A 21,438-nucleotide genomic window follows, 5' to 3' on the forward strand; every position below is an offset into this window, starting at 1 on the left:
AAAAAAAACTAATTAACTGAGCACAGTGGTACATGCCTGTAGTCTCAGTTACTTGGGAGGCTGAGGCAGGAGGATCATTTGAGCTCAGGAGGCTAAGGCTGCAGTGAGTTGTGATTGTGCCACTGCACTCCTGGGTGACAGAGTGAGACTCAGGAGTGCAGTGAGATATGTCTCAAAAAAAAAAAAAAAATTAAAGTTAAAAAAATTTTAAAAAGCAATCCTTGCTCCATCATTTATTGCAAAGGATTCTACTGTTAAAATAAGTAACAGAAAGTGCACTGCAAATTGTGAAATTAAGTGCTTTTATTCTAAATTCAATTACATTCACACAAAAGTTCCAGTTAAAACAAACCTAAAAAAAAAAAAAAAAAATCAGCTAGACATGGTGGCTTATGCCTCTAATCCCAGCACTTTGGGAGGCTGAGGCAGGCGGACCACTTGAGATCAAGAGTTCAAGACCAGCCCGGCCAACATGGTGCGACCCTGTCTCTACTAAAAGTATTAGCCAGGTGTGGTGGCACACACCTGTAACCCCAGCAACTCCAAAGGCTGACGCACAGGAATAGCTTGAACCAAGGAGGCGGAGGTTGCAATGAGCCAAGATCACGCACTCCAGCCTGGGCGACAGAGCAAGATTCTATCTCAAAAATAAAAATAATAAAAGTAAAAAATAAAATATAACAAAGAAGCCAAACCAATCCTAAAAATCCATTTTTCACACGAATAGACATGTCATTCAGCTCCAAGCTATAAAGCCCAACTTGCCTAGTCAAGAACAAGCTTCTAAGTTTATTTTTATGTCTTCCTTCTCTATTTAAATAATCCCATGCATTTCATAAGATCCAGGGGATGTGGGGGAAAGTTGAGATCCACAAATAACAGAATAATCTTCAGGGCTAAACTAAGGATAATATATTAAGAAAAAAGTTAAAAACAAAAACAATGATTTTGTTTCAGATGTAAAAGCGTCACCTGCTCAGAATTTTTGCTAAACTTTCCAGCAAGATCAAAATCTCAGGAAATTCCAAACCAATAAAACTTTAAAAACAAATTACTTAGGAAAAATGATCTAACTCTGGAGACCCAAGCATGCTCCTCCCATTGTCATCTAGTTTTTACTTTTATAGAGGACTAGCAAACCAACCACAAAATCATATGCTAACAAGAGCTTTGCTTCCTGCAAGTTGAAAACGCTCTGGCTTTTAATAAATGCCTCTACTTCCTGTGAGCACTGGTCAGCCCCAGCTACCAAACCTGCAAAGTCTGAATGAGAGAGACACTCTCCTACCACTGACGTCTCTCATACTTGGCCAGCACACTGGAACACACGACTAATAAGCCACAGGGAAACTACTCTCCAGCGTGGCATAGTCTGTACAGGGCATAGAGGCAGGGCCAGCTGATGAAGACTGCTTCAAGGTGAGACTTAGCTCCATCGAGCATTAACATAACTGGGATTAAATCCACTAAAATGAAGTCCAATTCCATGCAAGGTACTGTGAGGGAGCCACCAAGCATTACACACAGTTCTTGCTCAGAAATGGTATACAATAGGCCAGGCGTGGTGGCATATGCCTGTAATCCCAGCACTTTGGAAGGCCGAGGCAGGCAGATTATGAGGTCAGGAGTTTGAGGCAAGCCTGACCAACATGGTGAAATCCCATCCCTACTAAAAGTTAGCTGGGTATGACGGCGCATGTCTGTAATCCCAGCTACTTGGGATTACAGTAGCTGAGACAGGAGAATCGCTTGAACCCAGGAGGCAGAAGGTGCAGTGAGCTGAAATCACGCCACTGCACTCCAGCCTGGGCAACAGAGCAAGACTCCTTCTCAAAAGAAAGAAAGCAGACCTTGAGAGGGCCGTGGGAGGACCTAGGCTAGGCACCTAACTTGGACCTGTGGAAAGGGGAAATCAGAGAAAGCATCCCAAAAGAAATGTATAAAATGTGACTGGAAAGAAGAACAAGCATCAGTTAAGTAGAAGGGAGGCTATTCCAGGCAGAGGAAACAGCAGTATGCAAGGCTGCATGAGGCACAGACCACCATGATGTCAGGAACGAAGTGCCTCTGAAGGCTGTCCCAGAGTGCGAGGTGTATGTGTACATACTCTGAATTCAAGGGCCAATGCTCCTGCCTGAGTGAATGAGATGGCTCAAAAAGAACAAAAGGCCTAAATGAAAGTGCCAGCTGGGGTAAACCTGCAGGAATTCCTCAAGTTGAGGAACAAACAGAGAAGACACCAACAAGTGAGATCTAGGATTAGCTAGAGAAGCAGGAGACAGAAAAGGAAAAAAGAGTTATAAAAACAGGGAAGAGGATATTTAATAAGCAAATACAGGTCTATGACACTGAACTGCACTAAAATAAGGATGCAAAATAGCCACTGGATTAGCAACAAGGAAGCTGGTAGTAATCATCTTGTCGAGAATCATTTCAGGCCAGGCGGTGGCTCGTGCCTGTAAACCCAGCACTCTGGGAGGCTGACGCAGGCGGATTACTTTAGGCCAGCCTAGCCAACATGATCGACACGCCAACATGGCCAATAAGCCTAGCCAACATGGTGAAACCCAGTCTCTACCAAAAATACAAAAAATTAGCCGGGCATGGTAGCACACCTGTAGTCCCAGCAACTCAGGAGGCTAAGGCAGGAAAATTGCTTGAAGCTGGGAGGTGGAGGTTGCAGTGAGCAGAGACTGCGCCACTGCACCCCAGCATGGGCGACAGAGCGAGACTCTGGCTGGGGAAGAAAAAAAAAACTATTTCAGTGGCCTAGTAGTGTAGACCCTCACTTCCCTGGAAGATGAACACACAGAGTGACTGGAAGATGAACGATGGGCACAGTGACCTATTTACTTCAAAAATTTCAACCAGAGGAGAGTATAAAGCAGTGGTCAGAGGGGCAGGCTCTGCTGGCAGAAGCTGAGAATGTTGAACTGGCACACATAAGATGGTAACAGGGAGGGCCTGGGATCCATTCCTCAGAGAGTCACCAACCCATTATTGGAAGATGTCTTGAACAGGAGAGATGGGAAGGGGTCAGGAGCGCAGACTGAAGGTGCCTCAGACAGGAGCAAAGGCTCCTTTTCCCCGGAAGTGAAACGAGGTGTAAAGGAAAGCAGGTAAGCTTTAGATCTGATGGCCAGATGCTGGGGGAGACAGATTTGGGATTAAAGACTGGATTTCCAGTGGCTCAATATAGAGAGGTTTTTTCCCAGCGGCACTTAGGAGCCTGGGCGCAGGAAGACAAAGGCAGGTGACGAGCCTGCTCCAGAGCTAGAGCACAGGTAAGGAGATGAACACAGTGCAGTGTTGAGGCAGCATCTAAAGTGACTGACCACAGTCTCAGCTGCATGAGGCAAGTGAGGAGGCTGCAGTGGGGGGAGGGGAGAAACAGCTGGAATGTGAAGGAGGAAACCCAAAGGGGAGGGAGTAACTAAGCGAGGGAATGTGGAAGCACAGAGGCTGTAACTATACAGAAGAAGGTCTGAGTTTAAAAATAGGTCAAAGGTAGAGACTATCTCAACGGCCAGGGAGGGAAATGGCTGGAAGAGCGGAACAGGAAGTTCCCTGCGACATGAGGTGATAGTGCTGGGTGGACTGCCCAAATGCACACTGACATGGGCCGGGGGTGACAGAAGCCTTGAAATGGAAAGACAGTTTGTGAGCCAGGTAAACTCAGGGGATAGGGAGTACTGCAAGGGGCCCATTTAAACTACAAATGGGCTGGGCGTGGTGGCTCACACCTGCAATCCCAGCACTTTGGGAGACTGAGGTGGGAGGATCACTCTAGCTTAGGAGTTCAAGACCAGTCTGGACAACATAGTGAGATGCTGTATCCCACCAAAAAAATCATTAAAAATAAAATTAAATTAAATACAATAGAGGGCAAGCCATTAAGCAATTCCCCACTATGGCAATTTATTAAGAAAGCTTAAGTTCTAAGATACATACACGCATACAAATACATACAGTGAAAGAGTCCACACACACACAAACACACACACACACACACCCACACCCTATGTGCTCCCCTGCACCCCCCAGGCATTTTCACTCTTCTCAGCAAATCAGAAGACGAAGCATAATCAACCAACTGGGGTCTTCTCTAGAGTTTGCACTTCTATCCAGGATGCCTTTTTAATCAACGCATTATTATTCATCCCCTTCAAAACAGCTGCCTCCCCCTGTGATAGTGTGGCCCTATACTGGCTATACTTCAGTGCTTGTGTCAAGAAGCTTAGGAACTATGGTTCCATTCCTTTTACCCCATACATCTACTTCTGCCACATATATACGCCACTCAGTGACACACAAATGACTCCAAAAGAAAACTAGGAGGAAAAAAAAAAAAATCTCACCATTCAAAAAACAGTCAAAGTACCTTTTTATTCTCCTTTGTCATTCATTTTTAAGGAAAACCTTTCCCCTTCCAATGTTTAAATGATTTGAGGTCAACAACTATTTAAAAAAAAAAGTCCAGGACTACTTCTATATATAATCTTCATAGCCAGAATTAGAAATAGGAAAAAAGGACGGGTGCTTTCACAGCTTCAATGGTTTGTAGACTGCCGTTCTGCTATTTACGTGGCATATACGGCAGAGACACTGCTTCTATATCGCAAGGGAAGAATTTAATAAATGTGTGAATGGAAGACGGGGAGCAATCAGCAAATCATTCAGAATTCCTCAAAATATTTTTGTGTTTAAATTTAAATAAACAAGCTGGGCACGGTGGCATGTGCCTGTATTCCTAGCACTTTGGGAGGCCTAGGCGGGTGGATCACCTGAGGTCAGGAGTTCGAAACCAGCCTGGCCAATGTGGTGAAATCCTGTTTCTACTAAAAATACCAAAAATTAGCCGGGCAATGTGGTGCGAGCCTGTAATTCCAGCTACTCAGGAGGCTGAGACAGGAGAATCGCTAGAACGTGGGAGGCGGAAGTTGCAGTGAGCCAAGATCATGCCACTGCACCCAGCCTGGACAACAAGAGTAAAACTCCATCTCAAAAATAAATAAACAAATAAGTAAATTTAAGTAACCTTTATGGTTTTTTATAATTTCAGAATCTGTAATCATATCTGAAGTGTTACAATGCCTAAAAATTCAGTCTCATCACTTAGCCATTTAAAAGTAAGATAATTATCGGCACACTTAAGTTTTTTTTAATAAGGTACTTGACTTGAAAGAATCACTCAAAGCTATCTGTGTACTGAGAATTGCTAATAAGACTACATAGGCTGACACGGTGGCTCACACCTGTAATCCCGGTGCTTTGGGAGTCCAGGGTGGGCGGATCATGAGGTCAGGAGTTCGAGACCAGCCTGGCCAACATGGAGAAACCCCATCTCTACTAAAAATACAAAAATTAGCTGGGTACAGTGGCAGGTGCCTGTAATCCCAGCTACTCAGGAAGCTAAGGCAGGGAGAATTGCTTGAACTCGGAAGGTGGAGTTTGCAGTGAGCTGAGATTTCACCACAGTACTCCAGCCTGGGGTGACAAAGCAAGACTCCGTCTCAAAAAAAAAAAAAAAAAAAAAAAAAAAAAAAAAAAAAAAAAAACACAAAACCAAACAAAGGAAGACCACATAATGGGATAAACCAGCCAACATCATTGAAAATATCCCTTAAAATTCACAACGACTAACTTAGACCTTTATTCTCATAGTGTCAGCTGACAATCAGTGGGCTAGGCACGTATTTTCAATGTATTCCTAGGGGGAAGGCTAACATTTGAAGATTCCTTTAAAAAATCTTTACATATTAAAATATAATTCTTTTTGTACAAATCCAAGATTATCTGCACACATACTTGGATAAAGTTATCGCTTCACTTCAATGAATACTATACTGCTTGCTTACTAATTACAGTGCACTGTTGTTGGTGTTCCAGGGCTGTAACACTTACAATGAAACAAATACCATCTTCCTGGAGAAGACACCTACACAGTCACCTACACTATCTGGTAGCATGAGCTCAAGGCCATGATGGAATAACCTCCACTAGGCTACCCTTCTGGAAGCATTCAGAGGCCATATGGCAGTCAAGGTTAAAAGTAATGGCAGAGGAAACATAAAAAGGAAGAGAGGAAAAATATACAGGTATTGATCGACTTACCACCGATGCAACTTACGGCCATTCAACTTTACGACCACAATCGCTAGCCACGACTGCTCCACGTCTGGCAGCGCAAACGTTGCCCAGCTGGGCGTACGACAGTGTGGACCAGCTTCCGGCAGCACTACCATCTCCACCTGCACCATTTCAACTGTACATATAGCCTACTCAACTTACGACCAAATCGTGTTACGACCGGTCCGCGGTCCCGACCGTGGTCGTAAGTCGAGCACTAGCTGTATACAATAAGTATACAGCTTATTGTATACAATAACGCATATGCACTATGTGAGGGGGTAGCAGAGAAGTGTTAAGACCTAAGAGAAAGGAAGTGAAATATGATCTCATGCTTTCGAGCCTAGGTGACACTTAACATGAACAGAAACATGCAAGAAGTCAATCCCAGATAAGGGAGGGACTCAGAACATACAGGTTCACTCTTCCTTGCCTTTCAGAGCTCCACCTAGATGTTACCTTTATACACTATCCTTTATTTGTTTCACCTGCTCCCAATCCCAATTAGATACCTCTTCCTGAGCATCCCCACAGCACCTGGGGCCGAGGCATATAAGAGCTCATCACTGTGAGCTAGGATTATCTTTATTCAGCTACTTTGTCTGCTGGACTACTGAACTTCCTAGGGGCAGGGACCAAATTTGTGTTCCTCATCACGTATCCCCAACTGCCCAGCATGAAGCCTGGTACCTAGTAGCTGCTCATGTATTATTTGTTGAATGACTCAATCAATAAGATGCTGGCTGCAAGGAGCTTACAATCTAGACAAGAAAAACAAATGAAAAATGGACAAAAAGCTTCACAGAGAAATTGGTCCTTAATTGTTGGTTTTAATTTCACATACACATATCAAGCAGCCATGCTGTCATGTCATATGATCCAGGAGTGCTAAAATACTGAGCTGGTTTTGTCCTTTTGGGAAGGGTTCTCTGAAACTTCTGAGCATTCTCTGAATGCTCTACATTTAAACACCCCACACCTACCAGATACTTCCCCAAATGTCCTCTATCAACATGTTCACAACCCAATCACCATCTTCTTTGCACACCTGTTCATTTTCCTGTGTCCCCACCTTGGTGAGGGGCTACATCTTTCATCCAGCTACCTATTTCCCTAATCTGGAACATTCCTCCCATTTCTTCTTCTCCTCCTCCCCCGACATTGAATAAATCACCAAATCCTCCCGATTTGAGACAGTAAGGCATAGAGGTTAAAAATGCAAATACCTGGCTGAGTGTGGTGGCTCACCTGAGGTCAAGAGTTCGAGGTCAGCCTGGCCAATGTGGTGAAATCCTACTTCTACTAAAAATACCAAAAATTAGCCGGGCATAGTGGTGGGTGCCTGTAATTCCAGCTACTGAGGAGGCTGAGACAGGAGAATCGCTAGAACATGGGAGGCGGAAGTTGCAGTAAGCCGAGATCATGCCACTGCACCCAGCCTGGGCAACAGAAGTGAAACTCCATCTCAAAAAAAGAAAAACCAACCAAACAAACAAAAAACAAAAAACAAATACCTTTCCCTTTGGAGAAAGGTACAAAACTTACAACAAAGACCTTGACTGTGCTATAATGGTAAAGCATATCCTTATCTATTGCTTGTTCTAATTTGCCATACACAACATAACTCTATAGAGTAACAGGTGTTCAAGAAGGATCAAAGAAAAGGCATATTCTACAACATAATATGCACTTTTGTGGCTAAAGGGGAGAGATCTTTAATAAGATACATTCCTCCCTGCAACCTATATATTTATTGTCTTTTATTATGGCTATGAGGATAAGGCAGAAAAATCATCTAGTCATGAATTTGGACACATGACAAATGGTATCACTCCTGACCAAGTCGTAAAGCAAGTCATTAAAAACTTTACTTCGTAGCCATCTCAGTACAAGCATATTTGGGCAAGTCACTCTTTTATCAGCTCCCACTAGGCCCACCCAATTTAACTTAAAGTTGGTCATCAAAAACAGTTCCTGGAAACAACTGAACATGGGACAAAAATAAAGCCACACTCAGTTGCCTGATGTAGGAAAAAATGGTGGTAGCTTCTAACTTCCTCAAAATAGCAGAAGGAGGCTGAGGAGAGAAAAGAGGAAGGACAAGAAGCAGCACCTGGCCAATGATTTTACCCTGGATTTTAATGTCAAGGGTACTCCCTCAGGCCACCAACCCTTTAGCCCTTTGCTTCAATTTTATCTAATGATAATACACCAAATACCTACAAAGCCAAGCATCACATAACATTAACAACAAGCTTGAAGTGAAAACTCGGCTTGGGTGAAGGGTTGCAAACTCAAGGGCTAAGTAACATACACCAACAAGGACAGTGTGACCCACTGTGGGACACCGTAGTAAACTCTGGAACGCACATGTGTCCATCCAGAAGGAGTCATGTCCCTCAGCCCAGCAGACCACTGCCGATGTAAGTTCAGATGGTGCGATTTTCAGACTTTTCAAGAGAGGCCAGAATCCAGAGTTGTATGTCATTTCTCCTGATTCACTTATAAACAATGGCACAAATTAAACTCTTCTCTTTTTTTAAAACATTGTGCAGACCAAGCAAAATATGACTGTGGGTAGCCCATTTGTGACATCTAGGTAAGAGGTTAGAAAACTAGGCAAAGGCCAAAAAACTACAAACTCTCTCCTCCTATGTCCTAATAAATCGGGGAGGGTTAGCACAATCCCTTGTTTCACCGCCATATACTTGGAAGCTGAAGCAATGACCACACTGCCATAGTGCTATTGTGAAGCTGGATCCAGGACACAGGAGAAAAGCACTGAGGGGCTGAGACCTCATTGCCTTCCTGAAACATTTCCTGCTCCTATAGACCAATTGACAGTATATGATAAATAGTGCTGCATGTAAAGGACTTTGCACAATGCCTGAGGCACAACACAGAATTCAGTAAATGTTAGCTATTAGTGGGTTTTAACCTGAACAACGGCAGGACATGGAGCAGACTGTGTTTCTCAAATGGAAGATTTTTTATTCCAATTACAAAATCCAACATTCCTCTTTAGACAAAAGAAGAATATGAAAAGGAACTGCATTCATCCATGTGGCATTCAAGAATTTTAAAATATAATGTGATTTATGCCCCCAAGGGCATTTTATTATTAAGGAAATCCATGGGTTTTTAAAGTTTTAATTTGAGTGAATATGAAATTTTAAAGTTCTGTCCCACTTTTAGATTAGGGGGATCAGGAACAGCCAAATAATGCTACCAAATCCAGCATGAGTAGGGCATGAAGCCCCAATTTTTCCAGAAAGATCACCCGCCCTCTGGTCTCCTGGTGTAACCATGAATTCGTAGCAAGTTAGATCAGGGTCATGCTATATGGCTGTCTAGTCTAATGGCTACATTTTACAGATTCTGTGTGTAATTCCTCAAAGTTCCACAACAGTCAAACGCAGAGTCAAAACCCAAACCCGGTTTCCTGAGTTTTCTTCCATGACCTCACATGTCCCTTCCTGTGAGCATATATGTTCAGGTGGCTGCTTCAGGGGAAGGCACCTTGAGACTAAAGCTTTGAAACACAACTGTTCTGTATGAAACTAACCAGTACTGGGGGCAGATACAAGCCCCTACCCTTAGGAGCAAAAGGCTCTACCAACCAAGGGCACAGGCTGGGGAAGGTTTCCTATACACAGCCCAGCAGTCTTGCTTCAATACATTGCAGGCATGGTCATAATCTTTTAAAAATCCTTTAATATCAACTATGCCTTCTTAACCACTGGCTTGGAAGAAGAATTTCATACCTCTATGAAAGAATATAATTTACTTGCTGGAAAAGTAGAAGTATCACTAAGCAAAGGAATCAATGATTTTTTTTTCTTTTTTTGAGACGCAGAGTTTCACTCCCATCACTCAGGCTGGAGTACAGTGTTGCGATAGTGGCACTGCAACCTCTGCCTCCCAGGTTCAAGCAATTCTCCTGCCTCAGCCTCCCAAGTAGCTGGGATTACAGGTGTGCGCCACCACACTCGGCTAATTTCGTATTTTTCGTAGAGATGGGGTTTTACCATGTTAGTCAAGCTGGTCTCAAACTCCCAACCTCAAGTCATCCACCCACCTTGGCTTCCCAAAGTGCTGGGATTACAGCATAAGTCACCATGCCCAGCTGGAATCAATGATTTTTAAATGTTACTATGCTTCAAACTGTCCAACTTCCAAAGTACTGAGAAAATATTTTTTGAAATATAGCCAAGTATAGAATATAAACTGTGTCCTACATTCAAAAGTTGTCTTTCTAGAAAGCATGTTTTAATGGCAAAGGATACAAAGCAAGCTGTAAAAGAGACTAAAATTAGCTCAAACCACAAATAACCTAACATACTTATCACTTCCTTATGATCAACCTACAAAAATCAAACTTTAAAGGCACTTACGAAAAACTAAAGGTGGGAGGCCAACTGTATCCTTTAACTTCAGCTATACCCTTTCTTCTTTCTCACATAGATCCTGGCACGTAAACACTGCCAAACGATGACATTGTATTAATGTGAAGGCAAGCACTAGGGAAACTATGGGAGCTCGGTTTTGCCCTCTAACTACAACAGCATGTACAGTGCAGTTCTTAAGTGGTTAGAAGGGTAACTACCTCCTCAAACTGAAGATGGGAAATGAAGATGAAGGGTCACACCCATCTCCAGCTGCATTTCACAGACAGCTAAGGACATACCACACTCCCACTTCAAACCAAAGTAATCCTCCATCTTCTAAAGCCATCTATTTCCTACTTGCAAAAGCAACATCTTCCAAGTCATTGGGAAACCCAAAGTTTGTCACTATCCGAGTAGTGGAACAAGTTGCAACATGAGGCGTCGTTGACAAATATGTATTCATGGGGAAAAAAATGCACTGGGTTTGTGAAACTACAACTATTCTCTCTCTGAGTGGTAATTATGTTTGGTAAATTTTTTTTATAAGTTTTTTGGAGAAAATTCAAGCTCACGAAAGATGAAAACAAGTGGTTAAGGGTGAGTATAGAACCTACCACTGTGCATTCTCCAATACTGTTACTCGAACTTTCAAAAGTTATTTTCATTAGCAGGTAGAGAAACAGGGAAAAGTAGCAGAACTGGGTAGCTATTTGTCATGTCAACAGAGCAAACAAAATACTGATAATGGCACTAATATTCTTACAATTTATTCAAGAAAAACCATCAGTAAGACATGAAGGAATATTTAGAAATGCGCAGAAATGGTACCATGATAGGTATATAAAGGGCCCACTAAAACCTAACATTCTAGGGATGTGGATTGTCAAGGAATGTTCAACAGCGACCCTTAGGTGTGGCTAAACCAGCTTGTATGCTGGGGACTGCTCCAAAAATTTGGTTTTGTGCTTGTAGAAACCTGATGCAACTGCCTGATCTTGGCCCCATTCTGCCTCACCCCACCTTGGAGGATGATCCTTAACACTCTGGCAACAGGGAGGTGGCATACAGGTAATGAACAATAATGGTAATGCTGTTAATTCAAAAGTACTGTCAAGATACAGTTCAGATCAGGGTAAAAACAACAAAGCAAAACAATGACAACAAAAAAACAAAAAACGATATATTCCCTCCCCAGTCCCCACCCCGAAAAAATTCACTGGGTACCTTCTTAGAGGCCTCTTCTCTCTGTGCAAAAGTTAGCCACACAAATATTTATGACTCAGTGAAGGCATACTTTCCCTTTATCCTTACAGAAGCAAACTAAGCCCTATTTGAAAAATGAAACAGTAGTTCAAAGTGACAAATTGAGGAGAGTTAAACCTAATTTACCACGTTACGCTAAATACAGTTTGCTTATTTCTTCTCTTGAGTGAAGTTATATTCAGAAGTGGCTTCATCCTTAGACATTTTTAAGTAACCCATGTTCTTAAGAGAATTCTAACTATTTGGAATAATTACTTGATGTTCATTTTCCTGTAAGCAATTTGCAATGGTGCACAATCCTGTAACCAGTGCCCATCTGAATAAAAATTAGCTAAGCTGTTTCCTGTCATTTGACGTGGTGACTTTTAAGTAAGATTCTGCAAAAGGAAGAGACGTGCCAATAAAAGATACATTAAGAAAGGAAAAAAAGTCAGGAGAAAAACGTTTCTTAACAGAGATAAGGGAAGAGTTTTCCTTTTCTAATCACTAAGAAATTTTTAAGCATTATTTTGGAAACCTAGTTTTGCTATGCTCATCTTATCTCTGCAAGTGATGTTGCTCACCCACAAAAGCCACAGACATAGCCAAGGCTTTTCCTTCTTCGTCTGTAAAAGTAAAACATACCTCAGTCTCTAGGAAGAAACAACTGAAAAGTAAAGAGAGGGAGACAGAGACTCAAGTCTACTTGGGACCCAAAGCTTTACTTCAACAAGTGGTTAATCCTCAATTAGGACTTAGAATTTTCGAGCACAGTACTAGATTCATAGTAGTAAAGAATATGTTTATTTCCCAGAGAAAATGCAGATCTTAAGTGTCCCTTTGCCATGTTTACTCTAAGTTTATATTATAGAGCTGACGTCTTGGAGCACCTAATTCTATCTAATCACCGTAGGGTATCCATAAAGCCTTACTGCCTTGGTAAAAATCACAAGCATTCGGTAAATCAAACCATGTCACAAATTTCTCTCTTAAAAAAAAAAAAAAGAGCTGGGCACAGTGGCTCACGCCTATAATCCCAGCATTTTGAGAGCCTGAGGCAGGCAGATGGCTTAAGCCTGGGAGTTGAAGACCGGCCTGGGTACCACAGCAAAATCCCATCTCTACTCCAAAAAAATATAAAAATCAGCTGGGCATGATGGCACATGCCTGTAGTCTCAGCTACTTGGGATTCTGAGGTTGGAGGATCACTTGAGCCCAGGAGGTGAAGGTTGCAGTAAGCCAAGATTGTGCCACTGCACTCCAGCCTGGACGACAGAGCAAGACCCTATCTCCAAAAAAAAAAGTTATTGAAAAAATAAACTTTAGGCTGGGCATGGTGGCTCACGCCTGTAATCTCACCACTTTGGGAGGCCAAGGCGGGCAGATTACAAGGTCAGGAGTTTGAGACCAGCCTGACCAACATGGTGAAACCCCATCTCTACTAAAAATACAAAAATTAGCTGGGCATGGTGGTGCATGCCTGCAATCCCAGTTACTCAGGAGGCTAAAGCAGGAAAATCACTTAAAACCTGGGAGGTAGAAGTTGCAGTGAGCCGAGATCACACTACTGTACTCCAGCCTGGGTGACAGAGCAAGACTCCATCTCAAAAAAAAAAAAAAAAAAAAAAAACTTTAAAAGGACTGAAAATCACTGATAAGTAGTTGGTATTTTATCTGTAGTGTGACTTGTACCAAAGCCCAGAGATCAATAGATTTGATGGCTACAGTTTTTGTTGGCTGTTTCAGGGCAGGAGGGACTCTTCCGTGTGAAATGGTCTTATTTCCAGTTTTCAGACAATCAAAATGTACAAGCTGTCAACAAGTTACTCATGATCATGTCAAGCCGCTTTGAAAAAGGAGAGGGCGGCTGGGTGTGGTGGCTCAGGATTGTAATCTCAGCACTTTGGGAGGTGGGCAGATCACCTGAGGTCAGGAGTTTGAGACCAGCCTGGTCAACATGGTGAAACCCCAACCCTTAAAAAAAAAAAAAAAAAGAAAAAGAAAGAAAGAAAAAGGAAAAGGAGAGGGCAGTAGCTAGTAAACTCTGAAGACCATTTCTACACAAAGTAAAGCATTAGTTCTAAAATGCTGGAGACTTAGGTACTTTCTTCTCAAATATGGCATATGTGTAAACTGTCATATTATTCAAATGAAACTTAGACCAGATGTAGGTTTCTTCCTAAAATTACAACATAAAGGGCAGTTATTCTTTGTGCACCTAGTTAGGATTGAATGTTTTGTAAATTCTCAAGAATCAGTTCCTCTATCTTTTACAGGAAAAGCCACCCAGTTGCTACTTGAGAGAAAAACTGCAAAAGCATAGCGTATGTGTCAGGGCTACTCATTTTCCCACATCACTAAGTCAAATGAACTCTATTTATCAAAAACGTTTAATGTCTCTTAGGAAAAAACACCCTACTCTTTTGAGCCGTTAACTACACTCACAAACCTCCCATAAACTTTTGAGCCTAATTGTACCCACTCACACCTTAGAAAACTGAGTAACCGCTACAGTTTTTACAAGGATTATTCAGGAACATTAAATTCTCTTCGTGAGTACATTAAGAATTTTTATTACTTGACCTGAACTTAGGGTCATTTTTACAAAGGAAGAAACCAAAACCCAAAGAAGGTAAGAGACCCACTCAGCGCTGTTAGTATGACAGCTGGGACTACAACTATACCCAAACACAGAGGACACTGGAAAAAGCAAAATATGAAACTACTCTCTTGGCCTAAGGGTGGTCAAAGGCCAAAAAATGTCATCACTCTTTATAGTTTGAAAAAAAATTCACAGACTTGTTGATGATCATTACTTTATAGAGAACTATATATTATATCCCCAAATCAAAAAAATATTTTATGAACCAACCACATGCAAAGGCCCTCTAGAAGGTTTGTGAGAACCAGTCAGGAGTGAAGAGGGAAGAGGAATTCAACAATTCTTAGAGAGACAAACATATCACCTCCAAGTTGCCTATAAAGTTCACCCTAGGCCAAGTACAAATTTGCTGTTACATTTAAAGCTTCTGTGAAACAAATCAGTGGGGTATCAGCTTCTGCTGGATAAGAACGCCAGCCTTTCTTCCAAAGCCACTAGAGCAGGCAATACTAAATTACCTCGTTAGGCTGACTCAAAATGTGGCAGGGCTTTCTCCCAGAGTGACCTCTGCTATTGGTACTAACGTGGGCTGATCTATTCGTTTCTATCATTGCCCCCCTAGAACGGGAGCCAGGAAGCATGTTTTGTACCTCTTTACACCATCAGGCTAGCAAAGTACTGACAATTCAATCCCACACTTGTTAGGTATCTACTCTATGCCAGGAGCAGAGAACTCCGAGATGAATGAGAAAGATAGAACAGGTGGCCTCGGAAAGCTTGGGCTCTATTGGAGATAGACCTGGGACATAAAGTAACAGCTAGAGCCGGGCACAGTAGCTCATACCTATAATCTCAGCACTTTGGGAGGCCAAGGCAGAAGGATTGCTTGAGCCCAGGAGTTTGAGACCAACCTGGGCAATACAGTGAGACCTCGACTTTATAAAAATAAAAAATTTTCTAAAGACACACTGCATTGACAGCAGGGCTTTAGAAGAGATATGCCAGCTTGTGTGAAAACACACAGGTAATGGAGCAAAGCTCTGGTGCAAGGAAGCACACATTTGAGCTGGAAGGTGCAAGCTAGATTGAATGGGAGAGGCATCCTCAACAAAGTGCTTAGCAATGGTATAGAGGAACGAAGGGTGGGGATGAGTTTGGAGAACGCTGCCGTTTCTGGTATAGCTAGAATGGAAGCCACATGGGAGGGAAGGACCAGAAGCTGGATGCCATGGTAAGGAGGATTTTGAACTTTACAAGTTCAAGTTACGGAAGCATCAGAAGTAGGTACACAGAGGGGTGACGGATTCAGATCTGGTTTTAGAACATTTAAGTACTCTAGTGATGATATGAAGTATATCAGTGGAGGAGAGGGGAATGTGGCGTGACTGTTGAGGGGCCATATTAATGGGTAACCGGTTCCACTCCTTTCTGCAGTGTGAAACTAGAAACCACTGCAGGCTTATAAGCAACATCTGAGAACCTAGACTTCTCATGTGGTGGGAAGGACACCATAGTGACCAACCAACGAAATGTGGCAGAGGGAATCACCAACTACTCCAAAGTTCCCAGCCCTCCTAGATACACAAAATGTGCACACGGAATGGCTGGTGCCAGACTACATCATCTAGTAACAATGACCCAGCTAGAATTCCAATTTTCCTGAACATGGGCAGCATAAAGGAACACGCCCAGTCTATTTGCCAGGATTAGCTGTTACCAGAAACAAATTAGCATAAACACTGTAGGGAGGGATGCCAAATTGCACAAAATATATATAGGCTCAGGCAGGCCTCAGAAAAAGTACCTGCAAGCCAGGCACAGGGGCTCACGCCTGCAATCCCAACTTCAGGAGGCCAAGGTGGGAGGATTGCTTGAAGCCAGTAATTCAAGACCCACCTGGTCAACACAGCAAAAGCCCTCTCTATTTGCAAAAAAGAAAGAAAAAGCACTGAAAGGAACAAAAATTGCCAAAAGGATTCTGTAATCTAAAAGATCAGAAGACAGTTTCTTTAACAAAGAGAAAAGGGAAAGAAACATGTAAGAAAAGGTCGTAATTTCAGTAGTTAAGTCAAAAAACCTCCATAGGAAATTTCTTATTCGTTTCTACCGTGAAACTCAGTATACATTCAATTACATTATTCAATACCAGGTATTTTAGATTTTGAGGAGCTATTCGTGATAAAATGCAAAACGCAGGAAGAGCAACGGCAGATAAGCTGCAGCTAAGAAAAAGCGGCATTACCATTACCCCACAGCTGAATTTTCAGAACCATCTGGTGTGGTTTACTCACTTCCAAAAACACCAAAGTATTCCTATAAATATGCCAGTGATGTCAAATAACAATAGCAAAAAGTTCTTCCCTCCACTATTTCTACTTTTGCTCCCAGTTAATTTAGTATCAGCCTAGACAATTACAAAGGTATTTACACCATTTCCAAAGTACTGATCAGACGCCTAAATTTAGTTCACTCAAACCAGGGCTAAACGAGAACATTTAGATCTAATGGGTCACTGAAGATGACTAGAACTTCCCAGTCTCTCCCGTCATTTCCGTTAGTGTTTTTTTTTTTTTTTTAAGTGAAGTGAGTCATAGTGTATAGATATTTCTCTTCTGCACAAAATAGGGTTTTTTTTTCCTCTGAAGAAAATGATATTTAAATAAACGTTATTGGCAAATTTTAATATTCATCTTTTTGGAATATAACATAAGCTGTATATCAGTAAGGAATTTTAGTGAACCATTGTTACATGGTTTTAACCTAGTCAGGGCTTAGGTATATTTCATAACAAAAACAGCTATAAAAACAAACATCAATTGGAAGAGTGGCCCATTTTACAAAGCCTGCCTCTAACATGGAATAAATCTTGCCTTCATGTCACAAGCTACTATTGCAATCTCCTTTATCTGAAACAATCAAATCATTCACACTGAAATATAGTGAATGGTGTCAGAGAATCAAAGAATTTAGAGAAGAGAAAACAAGCAAAACACCTGACCCAGCCCCTCTTAAACTACAGATGTAGGCAGCACATGAGCTATTATTTCCATTCACTCAACCCTCTCATCTCTCCTCTCATTCTAGCTCCATAAAACCTCCATAAAACCAATCTTTTTTCCTCACCTGGGCTCACTCCCTCCTTTTAGACAGCTAGGCCAAATCAAACAACTGGATGATTTTAAAGTGTTTAAATGCTAGAAAATGTTTAAAGCTATCTATATGCACTAGCAAAGCTGACTTTTTATAGACCTAAATGCTTATTAGCATCTACGCTATTTATTAGTATTAAAGATTAAAAATACAGTTATGCTCACTTTATCAAACTGACCTGGCACAGAATCTCTGCCTGAAAAATTTGTTTTCTAAGCTGCCATATTCCTCAGCATTTCAAAGTTTTCCCAATAGTTTTTGAGTTTTTACATCTTTTTGTTTTAATTAGAAAATAAGAGTGACCTGTTTACCAAGTCGTAAGCAAAAATTACATTGCTTCTCTAATCACAATAGGCAAGGCAAGCTCAAACTATGTCTTTGTATAAGGCTGCCCTCATTTTGACGTGCAATAAAATATTAATTTTTTTAAACTTCCATTTTCTGCCCATTGTAAATACATTTCCTTGAATCTTTGAAAAATAATCGTTTTGGTAAAGTGATACATACCTTGGAAAATTAGCCACTTTAGACTCAAGGTCATTTGAACGGCTTTAGAAAATACTACAGTTGTATGACAAAGAGCTACCTTTACACTTAAGGAGAAAAGCAGCCGGGGGCAGTGGCTCACGCCTGTAATCCCAACACTTTGGGAGGCGAGGCTGGTGGATCACTAGGTCAGGAGTTCAATACCAGCCATGACCAACATGGTGAAACCCCGTCTCTTAAAAAAAAAAAAGCTCCCGATTTCAAGATTTTAGAGAAGAAAAATATCCATACAATGGAGGTGAGAAAAGCCCACCGTGACAATTTTCTAAGACCGAAAGAAACTACCTCCAGGAATGTGGCAATCCATTAAGAAGCAGGGAAAATCTCAACACCTTGACTATCTTGTGGGGTTTGTGACAGAAAAACTTAAGAACAATGAAGGAAATTAATTGAAAACTGACACACTCCATGATAGTTGCATGCTTAACAGTTTTAACAATGCTTGGGTGACAGGTCAGGCCACCCTGGCTTAAAACTGTAAGAAACAGATGGGGCAGAGTGGCTCACGCCTGTAATTCCAGTACTTTGGGAGGCTGAGGCGGGAGCATCACGAGGTGAAGAGTTCGAGAACAGCTTGGCCAATATGGTTGAAACCCCCATCTCTACTAAGAATACAAAAATTAGCCAAGCATGAGTGTGGTGGAGAAAAGATTTTTCCACAATGCTTCCACCTGTGATGGGGTGCACCATAATCAATTCCAACACTTCAGATCAACAATTTTCATTTAAAGCCACATAAGACTCAACTGCATTAAACTGATGCAGAAAATCTGTCAACACATTCTCAGTCACTTGCAGGATTCATTCAACTAATTCAGAGACCAAATATGATATACAAGTTTTATATACTGATCATATGTATTAGCATATAAATTACAGTGGTTAGAAATATTAGTCTAGCAGAAACTAATATACACACTACAGTCCAAATAAAAAGAATCCCGTCAAATAAGCTTTATGTAAATCCACATGAAAATCAAGGCTGCCAAAAAAAGGCTTTTGTTAGTCAAGCATACCACAGAACTGCTTAAAGCTTTTTTCCTTTTTAAGCTGTGCTCAAAGCAGCTGATAGATCTCACAATTTGCCTTTTGAGCCTATAAGCTGAAAACAGAATAAACGGCCTTCTCCCTTTATACAAGTAACAAAATCTCTCTATTCTGTACATTGCTTAATTTAAGATACTGTGCAAGTGTGGTTTTAATCTTCACAGCCCCCGCAGTGACATTTAATTGGGAGCACGTATTTTCTTCAGAGGATTTAGCTGCTTATGAAAGGAAAATCTCTTTGTGTTTTTAACTATTTGTTTTATAGATATACAAGAAATCCTACCTTCCTAACTTTTTAACACACAAAGAGATGAAGACTCCTAAGACAAGGTCATCTCAGCCATGACCAAAGGCTAAGCTGCTCATTAAGGAAAGATGCTATTTTAGAGAGGGTTAAAACGCTAACCTTCCCGATTCCCTGCCCGAAAAGATAGTATCATGGCTCCAACGGAGTGGGTACCGCAGGCCTCCTGGCCAGAAGGTTCTTTAGCCCCATATTCTCATGGCTTTCTGCTCCTCCTGGTTCAGCTCACAAAGCAAATGTCTCTGCCTCTGACAGGCCTTCCCTGATCCCTGTCTCTAAGGCAGCCGGCACCTGTACTGGCTATGCAGTCACCCTGTACCCCGTTAGGAAGTCGTTCTCTTCACAGCACCTGTAACTGAGTTACTCGCTCCTGTGTCTGATTGCCTTATTCGACTCTACGCTTCACTAAGACTACGATCTTGCCTGTCCTGTTTAGCAGACACAGTCTCCAGTGCCTAAGCGATGCCCAGTACAGAACAGGCTCGCCAACTCCTATCCAATAAATGAATGAACAGAAAGTGGGAAGGGGACTGTCATCCCTGGGACTCGACGCACACTGAGACTAGGGGAAAGGAAACGTGAAGGGGGGTGAGTAACCTTTTCCCCCAGGGAGACAAAGGGAGAGAGTCTGAGGTGGTCCAGTCCAGAAAAGGAAACAGTGGGGGTGCTAAATCACCCCGGGGGACAAAGAGTGGACAGGCAGGGGGCGGGGTCGGGGTGCGATGGATTCGCGCTTAGAGCACAGACCGGCGGCCCCCCGGCTTGAGAAGTCACCAGGGCTAGAGAATAGGAGGGAGGTGGGGGATTGAAGGGGGCTCCAAGGCCGCGGCGAGAAACAGGCCCACCAGGGGGACAAAGAGAGCGGGGGGCGCAGTACGTCGCTGTCCCATCGAATCCTCAAGCGGTAGGGGCGAGGCGGAGGCGAGACCCAGAGGGAGTCTGGGGCCTGGGAACCTGAGGGGGATGTTCACGCGGCCTAAGCGAAGGGCCCGCCACGCTCCGGGGCGCTCCCGCACCTGGTAAATGGCCGCCCAGCTCCCGGACTTGTCGATCTGCTCGAACTCCTTTTCCATCTCCATGACGGGCCAGGGCGGCTGCTGTGCCTCCTTCTCAGCCCACTGCGCTGTCTGCCTCTCTAGGCCGCGTCCCGCTCTTGGCCCAGAGGCCCGCTGCAAGCCCCAACTCCTGCCGCTACCGCCGCCCTAGCCGCCGCTGCTTCTTCATGTCAACCGGCAGCCGGAACTACGCACCGCGCCTGCCAGGGACTCCGCCCCTGAAGCGTAAGGACCAATCAGCGATCGAGAATGTCGACAAGCACTTCCGCGGGGAGGAGTCGGGGGAGGTGCTGGGGAAGTAGCCATAGCACCGCGAGACGTCTAATCGCTCGCGCTCCCTCCTCCCCTCGGGGGCTCTGGGCTCGGGCGTGGCACTCGCCGGTTGCCTAGGCGACCCTGGGAGCCCCGCCCATGGCGCGGGGTGGGGGCTCACCAGGCCCGGGAGGTCCTTGACTTCCAGCCTCCACCCGGCCCTTTGAGTCACAGAGTGAGTAGCCTTAAAGTAGTCATGCACCTTTTCTGCAGCGCCAGGGCCCTGGCCTCAGTAATCCAAGCTGGAGTACGGGAGGAGGGCACCGTGATCCACTTCCTGCCTCTCAGCTCTGGCCAGATGTCTGCCCTCTTTTCATGAAACTCAGAAGTGTCGTGGTTCACCAGGCTGCTGGGGAAGCCCACTATTCTAAGGGTAGTGCCCTGTCTGAAACGCAGAATTTCCATTTGGGTGCTGCAGGAATGAATGGATGGAGTACTGGAATGATTTTTTCTTTTCTTTTACTGGAATGATTTTCTTTTTTTTTTTTTTTTTAAGAGACGGGATTTCACCATGTTGGCCAGGATGGTCTTGATCTCTTGACCTCGTGATCCACCCGCCTCGGCCTCCCAAAGTGCTGGAATTACAGGCGTGAGCCACCGCACCCGGCCTACTGGAATGATTTTAAATGTTTTCCAGAGTATCAGGGAACTCCTGCTCAGACT

The 21,438-nt window shown here is 43.1% G+C and overlaps 1 protein-coding gene across 1 annotated transcript in view; it reads right to left on the minus strand.

Annotated features, from left to right (window-relative positions):
- PTPN1 (protein tyrosine phosphatase non-receptor type 1) overlaps nucleotides 1-20,694 on the minus strand; it is a 76,252-nt gene extending 55,558 nt beyond the window's left edge. The window contains exon 1 of the mRNA XM_032256013.1: nucleotides 20,425-20,694. Within this exon, the coding sequence (XP_032111904.1) occupies nucleotides 20,425-20,487 (63 nt within the window). The 5' untranslated portion in view covers nucleotides 20,488-20,694. The remainder of the gene's footprint in view (nucleotides 1-20,424) is intronic.
- Between the last annotated feature and the right edge of the window lie 744 nt (nucleotides 20,695-21,438).

This window comes from Sapajus apella, unplaced genomic scaffold, assembly GCF_009761245.1.
Source record: "Sapajus apella isolate SASKATOON/1434 unplaced genomic scaffold, GSC_monkey_1.0 scaffold92, whole genome shotgun sequence".
Lineage (NCBI taxonomy): Eukaryota > Metazoa > Chordata > Mammalia > Primates > Cebidae > Sapajus > Sapajus apella.